Raw genomic sequence first — 20,295 nt, forward strand, 5'->3', positions numbered from 1 at the left:
AAAAAAACCCAACAACAACCAAGTGGCAGGACTATATTTTAAAAAAAGAAAGATCAAAACCTTCACAAAACTAAATGCAGGTTAGTTTTCTGCTTCTTTTGTATGTGTGAATGCGCATATTCATTGCTTTAAAATTTTATTTTAAAGGCATTTAGGAAACTGGCTGGTACTTCATGATTGTTTTCCTGTGATAGAGACATATTTATTATTCATTGCAATAATTGCTGTGTAATATTTTATACGAAAAGTTGTTCACATTGCACAATCAGGAAATGCTTAGGAAGGGGATGATTTAACTGTTCTAATTTTTACTCTGTACTAAATTATAGTGAACAGTCTTAACACTTTTATACTTGTAACATTTACTAGGCTTTTCACCATCACACTGGTCAGTGCATTCTCATGAAACTTGAAATGTATTTTTCCAGATCTTCTGTGCATAAATTGTTTATAAAGTAAGATTTTGCCCAGAATTTTGGTTATTTTGTGCTGTTTCCAAGGGGACTGTGTTTCAGGATTCTCCTAATGCTTTTATCACCCAGCTTCTCTGATCAAGAAAGTAATTTATTGTTGATTGCAGAACTCTTGAACTCAGTCTGGCAGCTGCGGTGTGAAACTTCTCTGATCCAGTCTCCTAGTTCCTTATTTACATATCATTTGAAATTATTTTCAGGACTGTTTGAAAACTTCTTGACATTGCATTACCCGTGTTTCAAATCGTACGGTGATTTGTTTTTTCTCTCTTTGTGTTACAGATAACAGACGAGTAACTTTGGAAAGGTCTCGTTCTCGCCACAGTGGAACTATTGCAGCTGTATGATTCTTCTGATGCCAAAGAATTAGTGAATTGTTTTATTTACAATTAAATGGATATACTTTGAAAAGAGTTTATCATATGAATTGGCAATGATCATAAAGGAATACTGGTATTGATTAAAAGAGAAGGTGTATAAATAGTATGTATTTTAAAAGCTATTGCTAAAAAAATCCACATACTGTATCTTATAACCCCAGCTACCAAGATCTGTAAACAGTGTTAAACAGCAGGATATATATCTTATTTTATTATGTTCTTTCTTTTTTTTTTTTCCACCTTATTTTTCTTTTTAAAGCTGGCAACTTACATGAAAAGAGTTGGGGATTTTCTAGGTTATGTTTTATATGGGTAAGAAAATACAAATTTGTTGAAAGAATACAGCTGTGGATTCTATTTGAAGTTCTGATTTGGACATGAAAGGAAAAAATAATAAAATTGTATGTTAATAAATTCAGAGATAAGCTGGTCTACATTATCAGAATCTTTTTTTAACCATAAAAAAGCAACACACAGCCCAAGTCAGGTTGCTGAAAATCTTATCTCAATGTAAAGCCTGGTGGACTCAGCTATTTTGGCTGCAAGTAGGTTATACCACATATCTACACTTTTGGTGATATGATGATGTATAGTTACTTATCACTGCTAAAAAAAAAAAAATAAATAAAACAGAGCATAGGATTTTACTAAAATTAAATGATATCAAGGGCAGAATATGTTTTAAATTGTGTCTAAAGAGGAATTTTTCTAGTTATGCATTTATATATTCTTTATAAATATATTTGGGGGAAAATATGATTGTCCTATTTTAATTACGCTCAAAATACCTTTGTGTAGGTTTTTAGAGACAAGCTACATTATGAAGTTATTCAGAACTGCCTCTGAGTTTTTCCTCTGTGTCTCAGGTAAAATATGTAGCAGGGTCTCTACTGGTGAGTTTTAGTGCTGAGGATTTAGCAGCTAAGAACAAGTTTTCTACCTGGAGCACTACATAGCAGTGATCAATGATTGCAACAGTCTGATTTTTGGGGCAGCTTCTCCCATTGTCCTGTGTGTCCAGGCCCCGGCACTGCAGTAGCTCAGGTGAGCAGTCAGGTCAGTCGCTGACACTGTGGATGTTCTGCCACTCGAGGGGAAACGATTGTTCCCTTTTCTCCCCACACTCTAGTTGAATGTACAGTCTGTTTGGTGTTCAGGTCAGTCTTCACCATCCTTTTCACTAAAGGTTCATTGCTTATCTGAATGGGATGGAGGATTTGAAGCAGGAGTTCCAGTGGAACTACTCGTAGGTTGCTCAGCTATGATATTTAAATAAACGGGATACAATGTAGTAGATGGCACTTGTTCTCAAATTATTATTGCTTTTCACTGATTGATGGATTATTATGAATACCTTTATTGCCTGGTTTATGGGTAACTTTTTTCCTTTTAAAGTTATATAAAGAATATTTGGAAGGTAAGGTGTCACATTGTTTTCTGTGCACAAGCTGCCAGCTCTAGAGGAGCATTTGATAGTGGGGCAGTGTAACTTTGCACACCTGCTGGAGCCAAGTGTCTCTGTACAGTAGTATATTCTTTTTGCTTCTCTGGTAAGATACTCTTAAGACTATCTGACTAGTTTGAGATAAATTCTCACCATTTCAAACTACAGTGAACAATAACCAGTTATTGTAAGAAAAGATACAGCTCCTTTTCAGTCTAGTATTGAATTTTTTTTTTTTCAATTGTCTTCAAAATTGCCCATTGCTATATCTCTAAACATAGGAATACAACTGAAGCCTAGTGAAATGTGTGCTGTCAACTAATAATCTTCCTAAACTCTTTGGGGTTTTTTGTGGTTTTAGTATCAAACTGAAGAGTCGTATGGTACTTCAGGAAAAAACAATGCATGGAACAGGATTCCATCTCCCTGTTTATTAGTAAGAGATACAAATAATTATATTCTGTTTCATGCAAGGTCATCATCAACCTTATATTGAAGCGTAACTTTTTTAAATGGAACTAATAAATTTTCAGTTACAGAAATGTGCTTCATGTACAGACCCAATTTAAAAGGATAAACTGCATACTGTCTATTTAAATTTGTACTATAATCAACAGCATATTAGAATTCAAATTTTAAAATGATCATGTTGGTGGGATTTACAAGTATTGGTATATTCTTTATATAGGAAAATTCAAAAGCTCACAACAGAATCTTTATACTGTAGCAGTAATTATTAGTGCACAAGTTTTTTCATTACCATGGGTTATATTTTTTTGAAGCTCTGTGAAAGCTGACTACAGATTTTCAAGAACCAAATCTTAGGGGGGGGGGGGGGGCGAAAACAGCAAACCCAAAATAACAACATCATCTGATGCTTCTTTTTTACTACTTTTTTTTTTCATATTTGAAACATTTATGTAATTTAATGGACATATCTGTTAGAACAAAAGTGTCTTTCAAAGGAAAACTAGTTTAGAAGATAATTTATGTAAATATAGGGTGCTCGTATTTATGAAGTCTGAAATATTTTCTGAAATTGATGCTGGTCACTTTGTCTTTTGATAGTTTTTCAGTCTATATTAAATTGCAGATATTTTTAATGTTTTTATTATTGATCTAATTTTCAGAAGTGTCACATGTTTATCTAGAAGTGTAGAGGAGTAGCACCTTTTTCAGAAATGCACTTGCCTTATTTTCTAATTTTTGAAAATGAAATATATCAGTTAAATTATATTTGTATTCAAGTAATCCCAGAAAGAAAATTGCTGGAGGGTTCATACATAAATTCCTTGCTAATTATGTTTCACTATATGTCCTCTGAGACATGACGTTAACAATATACCAGCACATCTGTTTGCATTCACATTTTATCAGTTACAAGTACTGAAGAAATTTTTTTTATGATGTTACACTGTTTACATTTCTTAGTTTATTTAAGAGGAAAATAATCTTACCTTTGCAATGAATTGAACTAAATTTGCAATTGGCATGGGAATGAAATGTTTAAGTCATATACAAATATACATCTCTGTTGCTTAGCTACTGGCTGTACAGATCCGAAATGTAAAGACACTAGACATTCTTTGCTGAAGTTTTATGCAATTTACTGAGAAAAAAAAAGTGCAACACAGGTTGTCATGTATGTTTGTTTGTGATTCAATATCCTTTCCCAGCACATAAGTGATGTTTGGTTGAAGTGCTAATCATATTATGAACTGATGCTAAAGCCAAAACAAAATTAGTGCTTCAGAGGGCATTGACTAACAGCTTCAGGAAGTACTCCCAGAAATACTATTACAGAAATTGTTCTGCTTTTAGAGAACCATGGTCAATATGAAAAATGTTAACTAAAATCGTGTTATTTCTTGAAAATGCAAGCTTTCTTATAGTTCTCTTCAGTAATACGCAAACAGTTATGAATATCCATATATTTTTGCATTTTTGTGTGTGGTATATGTACTACCTCAGACAAATGCTGTAAAAAAACAATGTTTTCATGGTTTCTATCCAAACCACAATTCATCAGTGACCTACTTTAAATTCATCCCATAACAGACAATTGGTTTGCAAAACTATGAGAATCTGGCTGAGTTTTAGGTTTGGCTCTGGAAATCCTCCTATAGCTTTCATTAAGAAAATTTTGCATCATTTGGCTTTTGCATCCCTCGGGCAAATCCTGCTTTGATGGGTGAATTTAGTACTTCCTGTAGTGAGAACGATATAGCTAGTAAATATTTAAAGCTGGTAATAGTTGTGTGGGAGCGAACTTACCTGTATATGTAAATTGCTTCTTAGCCATTAAACAAAGGCTTGGCTGAATTATACTTTGGTGTTTGCATTGAAATTGCTGAGAGGTCAGGCATAACAAATGCTAAGCGATAAAGCAATGTACAGCCCACCTCTTATGTGCCATACTGTATTTGCAAGTTATTCATTTTAAAATAAGTATTGTAAGAAACCTCTACATCTCCTTTTCTGCGGTGGCTACACACATGCCCACGCATGCACATAAAATGTAAATAAATAAGTCAAAGCAGATCAAGCCAAATGCCTCAGCTTCAGGTGTCTCTATTTCAGATCACATATTGTTTTTGTGCACGAGAAAGGGAGTTGTGTAAGCCTGTGAATTCTGCAGTCCTGCAAGCTGTCGCGCAGCACCCACTGATGTCATTAAAAGAATGTTAAAGGAGAAAGATCTGTTCTTGTAGTGCTTCTTTTAGCACTGTTTGAGGTGATACATATGCCACAGAATGTGAACAATAACCTATTACAGTTTAGTCAGTCTGCTGTCATGCATCATTTGGTTTCCCTTTTGGAAGTCATATGACTCCTGATGCCAAAAAAAAAAAAAAGAGAAGTGACAAAACTCATGCATTTCTATTTTTAAACAGCTTTGTGTTTGTAATAAATGTTTAAAATAGGAATTTGATGAAATCACAGCCTGGCCATTGTTAATCCATGTATTCTGAAAACTGTAATAAAGATATACATAACATGAATTTGCTAGGTGCGCCAATGTTTTACTTGTTTATCCTGATTATTACCTATTGAGTTACCGTCACCTCAGGATCTGTTTATGTTATATGAATTTATCACACTGATATTATTTCCCATTTTAGCTTACTGACATTTTATGGATCTCTGCTTTTTTTTCTCTAAGGTGTCAAGTATATTTGAATTGAATTTGGGGAAAAAAACATGCCTTTTCCATTTGAGGGAGCACTTTAAAAACTAAACAATCAAAAAAAAGGTATATAATAAAAAAAAAATAAATCATGGTGATACCGTTTTATTTTTACAAAAATAACAATAAAAGGGAATCACTAAACAAATTACATGGGTACATATTTATTTTCAGGGCTGGATTCCAGTTTAAGTCAGAGAGCTATTGTTGGTGTTTTCAAAATTTTTCAATTCACTCGGTCGCAAAATAGTCTTAAGGCATAGAAACTTGACAGAGTTTTACCTTCAGACTTGCATATTGCACCTTAAACAACTTAATGAAGTCACCATAACAGACTGAACTGCACAACACTGAAAATAATTCCCAGCCCCACACGTGTGTGCCCATCTCTAATTCCTCTTGCTTCTTCCCACACCGCATGCGTTTGCATAGAGGTGTTTCAGTTGCTTTCCCGATGAAGCCAAGTTACTGGCTGGAGGGGCTGGAATTCCTTCGTGCTGCTCTTCAGGTGCTCTACTGCTGACCCATGATGCTCCTCCAGGCTCTGGGCATCCATCGCTGGCACTGCCATCAAACTGGTGCGAGTGGGATGGATTGATGTTCCCCTTCCCTGACAACTTTAGTTTAAAGCTCTCGGTATTACTGTAGTAAAAATATAAAAACATTCAATTGATTGGCTCAGAAGTATTTGATGGGTATGTAATGGCCATAATTAATCCCTTTCAATAGATGTGAAATTAAGAAGAAAAATCCAAATAAGGAATATATTTTTTTGCCTGTAGGCTGTGAGGAAACACTAATTTAGTCCACTTTAGGTTCATGAGATACAGAAAGCTTTTTATTTGTGGTTGTGTAGTAACGAGGCCAACCCAAGGAACCCATGTGAGAGGCAAAGTATATTATCTCAGACACCATGCTAACTAAATCACCCAGCTTTTGGATGTTAACAGCCTCTTGCCCTGCCTGCCCAGGGCACGCATGGAGCCACTTGCGTCAGCCTGGGTGTAACTGCTGTGGATGGACCGATGGAGCAGCAGCAGAGCCGGGTCTTCAGGCCAGGTTTGTATAAGGGCAATGTGCCCAACCTTCTTCCACTGGAATATTTGATCTCCAGTCTTAAGGGGTAAATTATCCGTGAGGCACAGGTGACTGAAAAGCCCTGTGAAATGCTTATCTGCTTTTTTAAGTGCCTGATCAAATAAACGAGACCTGTTAAACAAAGAAACAAGACCTGATCCCAGTAAGAGATTGGTCAAATCTGATGTAATCTAATTCTGGTTCTCCACTGACATTACACCAACCCCACATACCCAGGCCTCTGCTTTGTACAAGTTACTCCTTCAACACTTGGAAATGTATGTTTTCAAACAGCCTTTGAGAGTACAGGGATGACTTGATGAATAATTATCAGGTGATTCAGTAGTGTTAGAGCTTCATATCAGGCTGTTGTTGTTTTAGCACTTTGGTAATGCAGATACCCTGAAGTGTCTCAGAAGACTGTTCCATTGTGGAAGAAGTTGTTAATGATCACACTTTCTCAAACCTTTATCTGATGAAGTCATGAAAAGGGAAAAGGATTACTTTGAAGAGATAATAACAAGTGCTAACCAGAGGTATATATATTATAAACTTTGTTCAAAGTTGTAAAGAAATAGCGTTTAAATGTACAGCAGCTTGTTTCCCTACCTATTCAAGTGGTACAAGATCAAGCAACTTAAAGAACAGCAATATTTGCAGATTAAAAGAAAAATAGGTATATATCAATGACTGAATTCACTGCCATGAAGAGAAAGGAGATTGCAAAGGCAAAAAGTAATGACAAACCTGTAAAAAGGCCTTTGCACTACATGTAATGAGTAGTACTGAAACCAAACAGAAAAACAAGAGGAGAAAATTTGCCTACATGCATTTGGCATTGTATATAATAGATTTTGGGATGGATCTGTTATGCTTTAGTGAAGACTGTAAGATTTTGAAAGCTGTGGTAATATAGAAAGGCCAAATGAAAATTGTGTTTCCAGAAATATTTCAAAATTCTGTTAAGCCAAGAAAGATCTTATTTAATCTCTGGCAATGCATGTGTAAATGTAATATGTATTTTATATGAAACTAATTAAAATCACTTTCAATAAACTATAGTTTAATTCCAGTGAACAATAATTTGAGCAAGATTTAATGAGTTTCAAATAGTACCTGCAGTAGAGTAACACAGTATTTTATATGGCTTGTTTATGTTGTGCCTAGGTGACTGCTTTTGAAAGAGTCATAGCATCTTTTCTTTAGGATGAGATGCAGTTACAAACATTAATAAACTCATTTTTATTTCAGATGGCATAAAGAAGTCAAAACTCAAAGGGTTCTTACATCTCACCTGAATATATTTGTGTGTTTTGTTCTTCATTGCATTTTGCTGTCTGGAGTTGTACTCACATGCTTGAAGGCAAAGAAATTAAGATGAGGCTTGCAGGCTGCCTAACTGAGGAAGCCTGCCAATGTGTTATTCATGGGGAAAGAGAGGAACGGACGCTGTTCCAAGCAGTCTGCCCAGTGAAACGCCTTTTTTGGGAAGGTTGCCGAAGCTGAGAATAAACTGATAATGATTGAGATTGTGATTTTTTTTTTTAATTTATTTTTAGGCTTTTAGTTTGCTGGTCTGTTTTGTTTGTTTGTTTTCTTGGAGAGTTTTATCTCATCAGAGGATATTGTTGCCAGTTAGGAATAAAGCTTAGTAGTAGTAGTATCGCAATATAAGTCAGTTGTCATGGCATCATTGACTCAAATAAATATTTTACTCCCTGTTTATGAAAAGTGTAAAATTGAAAAGTGTAAACTGGTGGGGTTAGGCTGTTCTTACAGTGGTGATAATGCTGTATTTTTTGTCTTTTCTTTTTTCTGGTTTTTTTTTTCTTTTTTTTTTTTTTTTTTTCTAGGAAGTAGTCAGATTATTTGAAATGCTTTGAGCTGTGTCCTTTTCCTTTTCATTTTTGAGACAAATTATTGATGTAAAACATCTCACCATCAAATGAAAAGCAGAAAAAGCTGGTATTAATTATAGCTGAGAAACACTCAGGGGAAAAAATATACAACTAGTGAAAGAGAAGGAGGTAGAAAGTCCATTGATTCTGTTCTTGGACCAACTACTAATCTAGAGCAAATAGCTTAGATTCTGACTTTAATTTCAACGTCTTTAAAGTAAAGATATGCTAGCAAAACTTGCACAAGATTATGCTGTTATCAGCTTCATTTTTGAAAGGTTGACAAAGAAATTGTTCCTTGTACTAACTAGATAAATTAGCAGATTTCTACTGTTAGCCTGCAAACCCATTTACATTTCCTCAGCGCTACCTCCTGTAGAATTGTGAACGGTGAATTGCAGTGGGAAGAAAAAAATACTGAGAATAGTAATGTACTCAGATGAAATACAACAAACACATTTTGTTGTTACGACCTGCATGTGTTATTTGAAACAAGGATTTGTATTGATTCACTTTAGATACATAAGTTTATCATTGAGGTATTGCTGCTGTAATGGTATGCAAGCGTCTCTATCGCATATTCAATATGTTGCACGATGTTAATGCTTTCTGTATTGATTGACTCAGGCTACTGTTATAAGCAGTAGGAAGTTTTAAAGCCTGATGCAGATGCTGGAATGTGATTATGCTATGATGGAATGAAGCTTACTCAGCAATCCTCTGATTATTAAGGTAATGAGGGTAATTTATAGCGTCTTATGACCTACTGGTACTAGAAGCTAAAATGCAGGTGTTAGGAGAAACAAAACCCTGCTTCAAGAGCTAATAGACACAAAACCCCATCAATTTTTGTTAGGTAGTGATAAGATACAAAATATGACTTATATAATTTATAGAGAGCCTTAATTAGCTCATATTTGGATCTTTATGTCTGGTTAATATGCCAAGCCATACATCCAAAATGCTCTTCAGTTTAGTGTTATTAGAGCAGTTACCTAAGGTGTTATTGTAATGTTTATGCGTACAACAGTCATCTGGATGCTGCTGTGTAGGTTACGCATATTAAACTTGGCTCTGTTGATTTCAGGCTGACACAGAGTGAAATAAATGGCAGCCTTTCTGTGAACTTCAGAATCATTCCCCATCTGTATGTCAGTTTATAGTTATCTATATCTATAGTTGTGATGAAAGGTAAGTTCTCCATCAAAAGCAAAATTTCTTCCTATTAAACATTTCCCCAAACTGTCTGCAAGTGCCTACATAAGTATTTAACTTTATATAAGTTTTGAATCTTGAACCATGATTAAATTGTTTTTTAAAAAATGGGTAATATCAATTGTATTAATTTATTGAAATCTGTTGTTTTCTTTAATACCCTTTATATGCTGAAAGAACAAGTTATTTTATAAATTCTTTATCACAAAACCGGATATAGGTTCTGCTTGGGAGAAAGTATTTCCAAGTATCTAGTTACAGTGAAGTCAATTAATGTAATGGAAATGCCTCTTGGATCTTCTACATTATGGTTGCACAGTAAAGTCACTTAATGTAAATGAATAATCTGCGGTCATTCACAACAACATAATTTAATAATTACTTTATCATAGCATTCCTACCCAACTGAATATTCACTGCTAAAAAAAGAGCTCTCTCCAGCTGAAGTGAGTGGGAGACAAGCGTTCAGCTTCTTAATAGTGAAGGATCAACAAAAGAAGGGAGTGGAATAGTGATAATCAGCTGTCAGTCTCAGCTCTCAATCATACTGGTAAAAGTATCTCATGGAACTTCATGATTTACACTGGAAAACAACATTTGGTATAATTAATAGTGCCAGAAAGGATAGGAAAGAAATAACAAAGAAGAACAAAACACATGTAAAATTGTGTTATAAATTAATTTATGAAAGCTGATGTTTCAGAAAAATGAAAATATGTAAATGACTCAAAAAGAAAGCATGGGAATTGGTAGCACAGAGAGAAAAATTCTACTGTATTAAGGAAGAAAAGGAGCAAACTCACAGTATGGTTAGTTTTATTGTCTAACACAAGGTGTTGCTCAGCTCTCATCCTTCCATTTGCTGTATAAAGCACCAGCATGTTTGTCCATCAGGTTAATACTGTTGCACAGGCTGTGAGAGGTGCCAATGTGGGGAAGGGCACAGGGTAAGGGTTACCTCTCTCAGCCAGCCGGAACTGGGTTCCAGCTGTCTAAATTGCGTTTTTTAAATAGTAACCATTATTTTCTTGCCTGCTGAGATTCAGTGGTCATCTTTAGGCATTACTGCCACAGCGCTTCACTAATGAAGTTCAGCCCACGCCTCTGTAAAACGGACCATATACCAGCTATGAGTAGCCTCCTAAGAAATCACTTAAGAAACGCTGTGAACAAGCAGGCATATCTTAGAAAACAGGTTTCTCTAATACCACTTTACAATGGAATTTTTCCAGAATATGATAATCATAAACTAGAGTAGACACAAGTTGCAAAAGGAGACAAGAACATAGCTGTACTGAATAATTCAGCAAAAATTATTTCAGGTGCTTTTTGGGGGGGCTTATTGCATCTGTCCTTGTATTTTCTTCCTAAATAATTTCATTTTCGTAATCTTACTTTTCCAGCAGCAACCATTTAAAGAAGCGCTAAATCGTAGGCAGTATAATCCCTTTTACACAAAGGAACAATTTAAAAAGGATAAACTTCACTTTTATGGGTTTCAGTGAACTGTATCAGGAAAGCGTTGTCTTCTCCCATTCATTTAGTTACTGCATTTGCCTTGAGCTCACAGTGTGTTTTGCCCTGTAAAAATCTTCAAGTGTTCTTGATTCCTGCATTTGGCAAAGAACTAACATAGTAGATAAAAGGTCTCTTGATCTGTTCCCTTGTGTTACCCAACAAGTGATTCAGACTTGCAGCTACTTATCTATGAGCTACACAGACTCAAATCTGAGGGTCAAGCACAATTTCTTGTAAAGGAACATTTAAAACAGTAAATGTAAAGTAAACAGAACTTGGAATGTAATAAAAATGCATCTTTTGATCGCTGCCTCTGATGTCTTTGGTTTGCTTGGACTGTTAGAAAATGGTGGCCTTTGAATAGAATCTATTTATTCATATTATAAAGTACTTGGCAGAAGAGTTATGTCAGGATTAGTCTTAGATATTGGTTACTAGTAGGACTATTCACCTAACCAGGTTTCTGTTGTTGCTCACTAGTTTCACATTATTGGTTTTCAGTTTGAGCCAAGTTGATGAGCACTGTTATGTCTGAGGAGAGGTGTGCCCTGCCACTTCCAGCTCATGCACATCATTGAGCAGGGCAGGTAAGAGACACCAGTCCCTGCTGATGTAGGGAAGCAGGGGAAGCCCTTAGTGTAAATTCTGCTGTGTCAGCAAAACTATATTTTACTGTAGTGTCTTGTATAGTCAAGGAACCAAATTACATAAATCACAGATCTGTCATCATGAAGTTATTTCCCTTACAAAGTACACTAGTTTTCCTATGTTAAGCATTTGCTCCTAATGAAGACATAGCCTCCAATTTTGGTACAATTCAGTACCAACATGGTCATAATTTTCTTTCACTTCAATTTTAATCAGCTTGCTTTCATGGAAGATCAGTTGCAGGTGTCTGAGTCTAAAAAGGAGCGGATATGAAAGATCAGGTAGGATCTGATGCCTAATTTGAACCAAAAGGTGTCTGGTGAACTTCAGATTTTTTTTCATCTGTGGAGCAGATTCTGAAATATTTTCCTTTCACTGTGTCTTACATCCAGTATCCTTTCAGTTAGTTATTGTCTCTCCACAAGTTGCCAATGTGGTGGCTGCCTTTTGCAGAGTGAAATTTGAAGTTATCAGTAAACATCTTCACCACACGTTTTCAGACTGGAAAAGCAAGTAATATCCAACAGAATGCATGGGAGAATTTTCTAAGGAAACAAAATCCAGCAAACCAACAGTGAGACTAGGTTCTCATGTATGTACTTTTAAAACATACTTCTTTTTTCTGTACTCTTTGAAAAATCGTTACTGAGGCACTGAGCTAAACAAGGGTTTTAGTATGGTGGAGATCTCATGCATATAACTTCCAGTGTTTCTGCAAGCTGATAGTCTTTTGCAATGTAACTGTTTTCTCTTCCTCTCTCCTCAGAGTAATTTTGTGAAGCTGAGTTGGGTACAGTCAAGAGAAATAGTCAGGTTTATGGACATCTCTTGAGGAGGCAGAATTGACCACCAGAGACTGACACAAGTGTCACTAGTTTATTGATGCAGCATGTTAGGAAAGAGAATATTTTGTCCTAAATGTGGAGGACTTTTTACTTAGTGCAAGGGGGACAGCAAGGTAAATATGTGTGGGGGACTGTGAGGATGTGTGTTCGCCATGTCAGTGAGTGGTGATAAGAATTGTAGCATCAATGATGCAAGGGTAAAAGAAGACGACGTTTATATTTCTCAGAAGGCATTGCTTGTTCTGGCAAAATGTAAATACATCAATCTATAACTAGCCAGCAGCGTGTGATGTGAATAATTATTTTGTCCTGGATTCATTTTTGATGCAATTTAGCATTGGTGGAATTAAAATCCAATCCTTTAGCTATAGCTTTTGTCTCCCCCAGAGGAAACAGTCCCCTGTCTGGCTGAACGCCCTCCTCAGAAAATCGTTGCAGTAAAAATGAGTCTCGTACTGAATGTGTCAGTTGTTAAATGTATCTAATAACACTATCCTTCTCCAAAACTAGTATTTTTATACCTAATGCCAAGCCAAGCATTTTTGCAAAATCTGTTGTACAAGACAATGATATCCAGCACAGACTGATGTAAAAGTTTTTCATATAGCTTCTAGCTGCTTGCAGTTTAGAATATGAGTTTCCATACTGAGATGCTGAAAACTGTAAACAGTATTTGCATTTGGTTATGAATATTTTGCATAACTTTAAGGCTGTTTTCTTTATCCCCAATTGGGTCTGTTTGGAGCCTGTAATGTACTGTGAAGTTTCAGTAACACAGAAAAATTTGTTGAGCACAAACAGGCCAGTATCACAGCAGACGTAGCAGCATTCAAGTAAAGAGTGTTTTGCATCAAAAATGTGTATATATTTGCATTTTTGGTGTAAAAATCTACTTAATCAGCACTGCAAATGAAGCCCATAACTGACGCAGTGCAGAATTCTATGAAATTGAAAAGTTCTGTGTAATTTCTGAAAAACAAAGTATATTTTGCACAGTTCTAACTATAGCTAATGTTCAAACCAATTTAATCATCGGTCAACTAACATAGCAGAAATACTCTGAACTTCGTTATCATTGTAAGTTTTTAATGTCCTTAGCCCTGTGGAGTATGTTTTTTTTAACATTTTTTAATTAAACATTTTTCCTATGTAATTGCTAGGAAAACGAAAAGTGCAGAAAGATTGAGGTCTGAATTTTAAACGTCATTATCTTAAACATGTTGATTTTTGTTCTCAGTTTTAGATGCTTAGAGAATTATGTTGGATTATGTTGGGGGCAAGTCACAAGATTCCTATTGAAAGCCAAAGGTATTGACAGCTGTCATCTGCATCAGTTGTTTGTGTCCTAATTAAGGTATCTGTTCTAGAGGTTTATTCAGAAATGTGGTCTGTGTTCTTTTATGTAGAATGGGTTCCGTTTTGTAGCATTTGTGAGTCACCATAGATTAGTCTTCTGAGATGGATACTACCTGGAAAAGAGAGTGACCTCCATCCCAAAGCAGCTTTTAGTACAGTTAGTAGTTATTATCAACTGTTACTTGTTTCGGACTTACAATTTCTTTTTTACACAATTCTCCTTGCTAATGTTGATTGATTTGTAGTAAACAAGTGTCTCCACTCCAAAAATGCCATCAGACCTGATATTTAGTCTCACTAGACACTGGCTAGGCCATTCAAACTAAACAATGGTTTTATTTTCCTCCCTGAAATGAGGAGGTTATAAATGTGTGTAAACTGGCAAGGATTCTTGCAGGTAGATGATTACCATTTTTCTCTGCTGGCTGACAGAAAGAATTTCTTGCTTGATCTCCAAAACAAAAGAAGAAAAAAAAATCTCATTCTTTTAAACTGAGATTATAAAACAGAAGTGAATTTCAAGGTCTAATTGAAGGAAGCATGCGGATTTTTTTTCTTTTTTTCATTAACGCTGTTAAAGGAGAGCCTTCTTTCACAGAGTAAGGGCAGAACTATTTTGCCAAGGTCCTTTCAAAAGCAGAATTTCTTGTGTAAAAGGCTTAAGACATTTTACAAATACTGTAACTGGACTAAAATACTTCGAATCCTATGCTTTCGATTTTAGGGGTTGCATTTCTAAACACTCTAGTAAGTCTAAATAGGGAAGCTCAGTCAAATGTCAGGCTTCTTGTCTTTAAGGTATTTCCACTCTCAAATGTAGTGCAGAATGTCACTGTCATTCCAATTAGTGCAGCTGATTGGTATTAAATTTGTTTTATTTGACATACTACAGTGTTTTTGCTTCTGGCCAGACATTTTGTACGATTTACAGAAACACCACATAATCACAACAGACATTAAGGCTAATGGCAGAAAGGACCTTCAAAAACGTGCAAAAGGGAAGAAATCAGCTTTCTAATTTTGACAGTGTTTCGGCTATTTTTGTTGTAACAATATTAAAAGGTATTTTAGGAGAATACGGAGATTTAAGCCAAGCTGTCTACATTCATATTTTCCTGGTTTACTGGGCAGCAATGTTTTTCTTATGCCTTTTCCACATAAGGACATCCTTTTTTTTAACACAACTCATTTGTCATTGTACCTCCTTTGTCTCGAAAATTGGGAAGATCAAATTTAAAGTAAGATTCTTAAACTTAGTCTCTCTGTTCTTAACTGGCTTCTGAATTGGTATTGTAAGGTTTTGGGATCCCAAGATCTGTCACTGCAGTGGTGTAGCTCTCCATCACTCTATGGATTCATTAGCTTCTATGCTGAATTCATCATACTGACTGGTGAACAGTCACTGGGAGTGAACCATTTGTACAGTAGTCTCAGTCCCTCGGCTGAGAGGCATTTGCAAGTGACTTTCTTTGTTCATGGATAAAGGTGCAGGAAGAGGATCCTGAATGCCGGACAGATGATGTTTGGCTTGATCTTTATCTGCTCCTAACCGAGATGCAGAGTCTTTGTCTGACTACCCACTTGGTAGTAGGTCGAATCATCAATGGTCAAATATGCCTTCGGTGCCTTATGGGAAAGAATTTAAGAATCTGCAAACTTGTTTGTGGTTTTGGAAGACAAGCTAAAGGCTGAATGGACTTGAGACTGAACTGCTGTGTTGCCTGCCATTGAGGCCATGCAAATTCAGCATCAGATATGTTGGCAAGGCACTGGGGAAGAAATGGAAGAGAAGAGGAGGAATCCTTCATCAACACTACCTGTTTTTATATAAATAGACTTTTTCTCTCTCTGCCTGTCATTCATCCTCTACTAGATTCACATAAGAAACATTTATACGTGCCTGACTTAACATTTTACCTTGCTACAGTGAACTCCTGTTGACAAATAAGGCCCAAATATTCCATTTGATATTAAAGGTATGTGGTAATATCAGCAGACAGTTGCTGAACCAAAGAAACTCCTCAAACAAATGAACACAGATTTTCTTCCCACATTGACATATCAGTGTAATTACATTGATAATGGGACAACTGTCAAATTTTCATCTGCATGACAGCTTTCTTGGAATACCTTTCAGGCACAAACCTGGGTACCATTCCCATCATGATGAGGCAGCAAGCTTAAGGAATTCCTTGATAACAGGAGAAGAATGATAGCAAACCTTGTAACTCTAGGGGCTGTGGGAGAGGAAGGGTATTATATGTTGAGAATATTCATTTAGAAGTATTTGTAAAAGTAATTGCAGAAATAGCCCCTTCCTCTGACTTGAAGTGAATGTCACAAACAGAAATTTTCAGAGGAACAATTCAAATCTCACCAAATGTTTCCTGTAATATTATTTATTACACTGGCATTTGGGGAATTATCATTTTTGTTTTCACTTAGCGTGTCTTTCAGAACTTGATGCTACTATCCACGTTTTCAACCAATAACATGACATTCTCAGACATAATTTCTCTGAGATCCAGTGATGACCAGAATTTCAACCATCATTATCTTGAAATATTGACAAATTACAGTTATATCAAGTCAAGCATCACTTCCTTTTTCTGAAATGTTCAAACCAAACTATGGAGCTCCAATAAACACAACAGATTGGTCCTTTTAGAAACTCTGCTCAAATGAGAACCCAGAAAAGGTTCTCATAGTTCCAAATTAGCTTAAAAAATTCCTGAGAAGAAGAAAAAGAATCTTACAAGTTGCAGTGCTTGTTATTTTTTATTACTGTTTTTTTCCCCCCTTGAAAAGGTACAACCATTGATATCATATTTATCTGAGGCTAACAGTCCAAAGCATTTAAAACTATGAAAGGAAACTGACAGAGTGAAAGGAAGATTGTCAGTCTGGGAGGGTACTACATACCCCAAAAGCTTTGTTTCCTTTGGCTGTTTATGTTCTTTTCCACAGACTCCCACACTTTAGTTTAAAAAAACAGTAACTGCATCAGGCTTTCATTCTTCCTCATGTGAAGATTACCTTTCAAAAGTATTGCTCATCTATTTGTCTGTTCACAAACACTGGGTAATAGCAAGAACTGTAAGCTCTTGGGGTTTCCATAGACCTTTCAGTGACATTTAATCCTTAAAGGTGGGAGCCGTTAGCCAGGAAGCCAAGCCTGTGAAGGGGTGTGTATTCACATAGGTTGTGTACAAACATCATAGTTGTATTTGGCGTTAGGAGTCTCTGTGGAAAGCAATAGTGACTGTGTGAGAGACATATATGTGGGAGTCTGGGATTTCACTGCCATGCCTTTCAGGTTTGCTCGCATGAGCCTTGTCTGTCTTAATGCCTGTTAGTCTTTTGTTGCAAACTCTGAGGCTGAAAAATGGGCAGTAGTGTCCTGACCTTAGAATGACTTTGAGTGGCAGGTATCATTAAGCACAGTGTGCTATCAGCCTTACTTCATGTCATCAGGAACGTGGTGTGAATAGTCAAAGTTTACTTGAGGGCTCAGCAATATTGACTGTACAGTTCTTATAGCACTTGGCTGCACTGAAAGCTGTTGCCAATATATCTTGACCATGACCAGATCTGCTTCAGAACTCCTGAACTCCCTAAGTGACCAGTGAAAACAATACCTGTTTCTTTGGATCCTGCTGACATTTTCTTTTGGCTGAAAGTGTTTGGCCAAGCAATACACAGGCTATCTAAGATGACTGTATTCCTTTTTTAAGTGTATAGGGAAGGCTGTCAATGTGCAGATATTAAATCACGTCCTGTCAAGTTCTTGCTTTCAGGAAAGGCCAATTTCTGTGGAGCAGTGGCAGCATGAGTGCCTGCTGTAAGAGCAGTAAGGATTCTATGGTCAGTTGGTAGAGGTGTTGATGTTGCTTGCATCATTTTTTGTTTGCGCTCCATTTCACATGGAGATGTTGGTCAGAGGCCAGGGAAGTGCGTGAGCTGGGGCGCACAGCCGAGTGCTGTTTGCACAGCACAGTATTACTGTTACTGCTTTACAGGTAACATAAATTTGTTCAACAGTGCCAGGACACTGTAATGAAAGAGAGAGATCTAAGGCAGACAAGTAATAATCCTTCTGGGAGAAGGAAGAGATCCCTGTCCAGTGGAACCCAGTAATATGTGGGTTATGGCTTGTATCAGTCCCTCCCATTATAAGGGATATGAACTAGAAGAGCCAGCACGGACAGTGGGAGGTTAAAACAGACAAAATCCTTCTTTATACAGCTATTCCATAGTTTTAAATAGAAATTATATGTGGATGGTGCAAAGCTGCACCAGGAGCTGCTGGAATAAGGATAATAATAATAATATATTCTATAAATAAACATAACATCTTACGGAAAGTATGTGTGCTCCTTTGTGATTTTATGCTATACCTTTATGGACTTTTCCATGAGGATATGTACTATACCTGGTGTATTAAATATATATCTAATTACTTGTACTTTTAGTGGCTGTTGGCAGGATTTATTCCAGCAACTGTACTTACTCATGTATGAGAGAAGATACTCTATTATCTACTGCATGCAAAGTCTACATCTGTTTTTTTTTTCCGTTCTGCTGGCATGTAGCTTTTGTATAGCGAGTAGGAGTTACTTCATTCTGTCAGAATGCATAATCATCCCGGGTTAATTCAGAACTTTCCTTCTTTCTCCCAGCATTACCCTTTTCCATCCATTGCTTCCTTTGTTTTGGGTCACTGGGCCAGGCTTACTGTCTTGTTTTCAGAGTTTTACAGTTTACAGTCTGAAACCCCTCCAGTTCTTAACAGATGTTGCAGACAAGTGATATTTAACCACTAGTGCTGCACTGGTAAACAGAGCTATCATGGCAGAAGGTGAAGAATTGCATTCAGAAATAGAAATGACACAGTAAGATATTTTACTAAGGCTTATCTTGCAATTATTTGATGTTTAGAAAAACTAAAGTGCACCTCTCCATTGTTTGCCTTCAGGTATCTCTGGGATTTCAGTCCCACTGCTTTTAGAGGATCTATACAGATGCAGCAAATAACTAATATTGCTCGAAATACTATATCCTACAGTAGTACTATTCTTTCACAGAACTGTGTATCAGGTCCTGTTTGTCAGCATGTACAAAATGATGGTGACTACAAAGCCCCTGGATTTTTAGTCTAATACACTTTATCGAACTAAGTCTCTTTTGTTGAAGATCACTCCAAACACTTACATCAGACCTGAAGCCCACTAAATCTGTGTGGAAGTTGATGAGTCTAAAACCCAGAGAGAATTTATGGCTGAAAATGTTTCTAATAATAGGACAAGAAATCTATTTTTTCTATATAAACAAACATGTCAACACAATTTTATGTAACTTCATAAAAAATGGTGGTAGAAACTCATTCCACATGGAATCAAGAAGTCCAAAGCACTTCGTTTCCTCTTGACAATATCATTTGTTCACCAGACTTCTCTTTTATCATCCCAGTCCATATACAGATATAAACATATATATATATGTATAAATTTTAAAAACATCATTGTAGATTAAATGTGAACTATAGTAAAATTTGATTTTGTGGAGAAATATTTAGAAGTAAGGATAGGTAGAGAGTATGGAACTAATATATCAAGTTTCGGTACTCATTCCATTATAGCATTTTCCAGCCAGTTATGTGTTTCTCTGCTTAGAATGTTCAGCAGGGGATATTCACCATATGTTTCTATAATGTTTAGCCAAGTTACATCCCGAGTAGAGCCTGTGGACCATTAATGAAATGTAAGTAAATAGTAGTAATAAGTAATAAGGATCATTTAGAGATGTCCTTCCCTGGTGGCAGATCTTAGCTATTCATAACCTTCTGGTAAACACAAACAATGAAACAGAGGAAAATGATAGATGAGAAGCAGGTGTAACACCTGGGGAGAACTGTACTCTTGAGCTGTTTGACATGTTCCTTACATCTGCATTTAATAGAGGAATAGAAATTATTACTCGTCTTGGCAAAGTGGATATGAGAGGTAATTAGAACTGTATCCCCTTGAAATTTCATATGCTTGTAAAATGAGTGACAGAACTTTACATTTCCTGTTCATATATTCAAATATAGTTGAGAACTGTGATGACTGTTTTAGTGGACTAACCTGTACAAACTAGAAAATACAATCGTCTTCAGGATCCAGTTAGATTGGGACTGATTGCTCTTTACCAGTGCTGCTTTCTGATGGATAAATGGGCAAGCAAGTGGGACACAGGACAGGATTCAGAAGACC

The 20,295-nt window shown here is 36.2% G+C and overlaps 1 protein-coding gene across 1 annotated transcript in view; it reads left to right on the plus strand.

The window, feature by feature from the left end:
* DIAPH2 (diaphanous related formin 2) overlaps nucleotides 1-2,796 on the plus strand; it is a 207,438-nt gene extending 204,642 nt beyond the window's left edge. The window contains exon 26 of the mRNA XM_080352353.1: nucleotides 756-2,796. Coding sequence (XP_080208479.1) covers nucleotides 756-820 — 65 coding nt within the window. The 3' untranslated portion in view covers nucleotides 821-2,796. The remainder of the gene's footprint in view (nucleotides 1-755) is intronic.
* The last annotated feature ends 17,499 nt before the right edge of the window (nucleotides 2,797-20,295 follow it).

This window comes from Nesoenas mayeri, assembly GCF_963082525.1.
Source record: "Nesoenas mayeri genome assembly, chromosome: 13".
Classification (NCBI taxonomy): Eukaryota; Metazoa; Chordata; class Aves; order Columbiformes; family Columbidae; genus Nesoenas; species Nesoenas mayeri.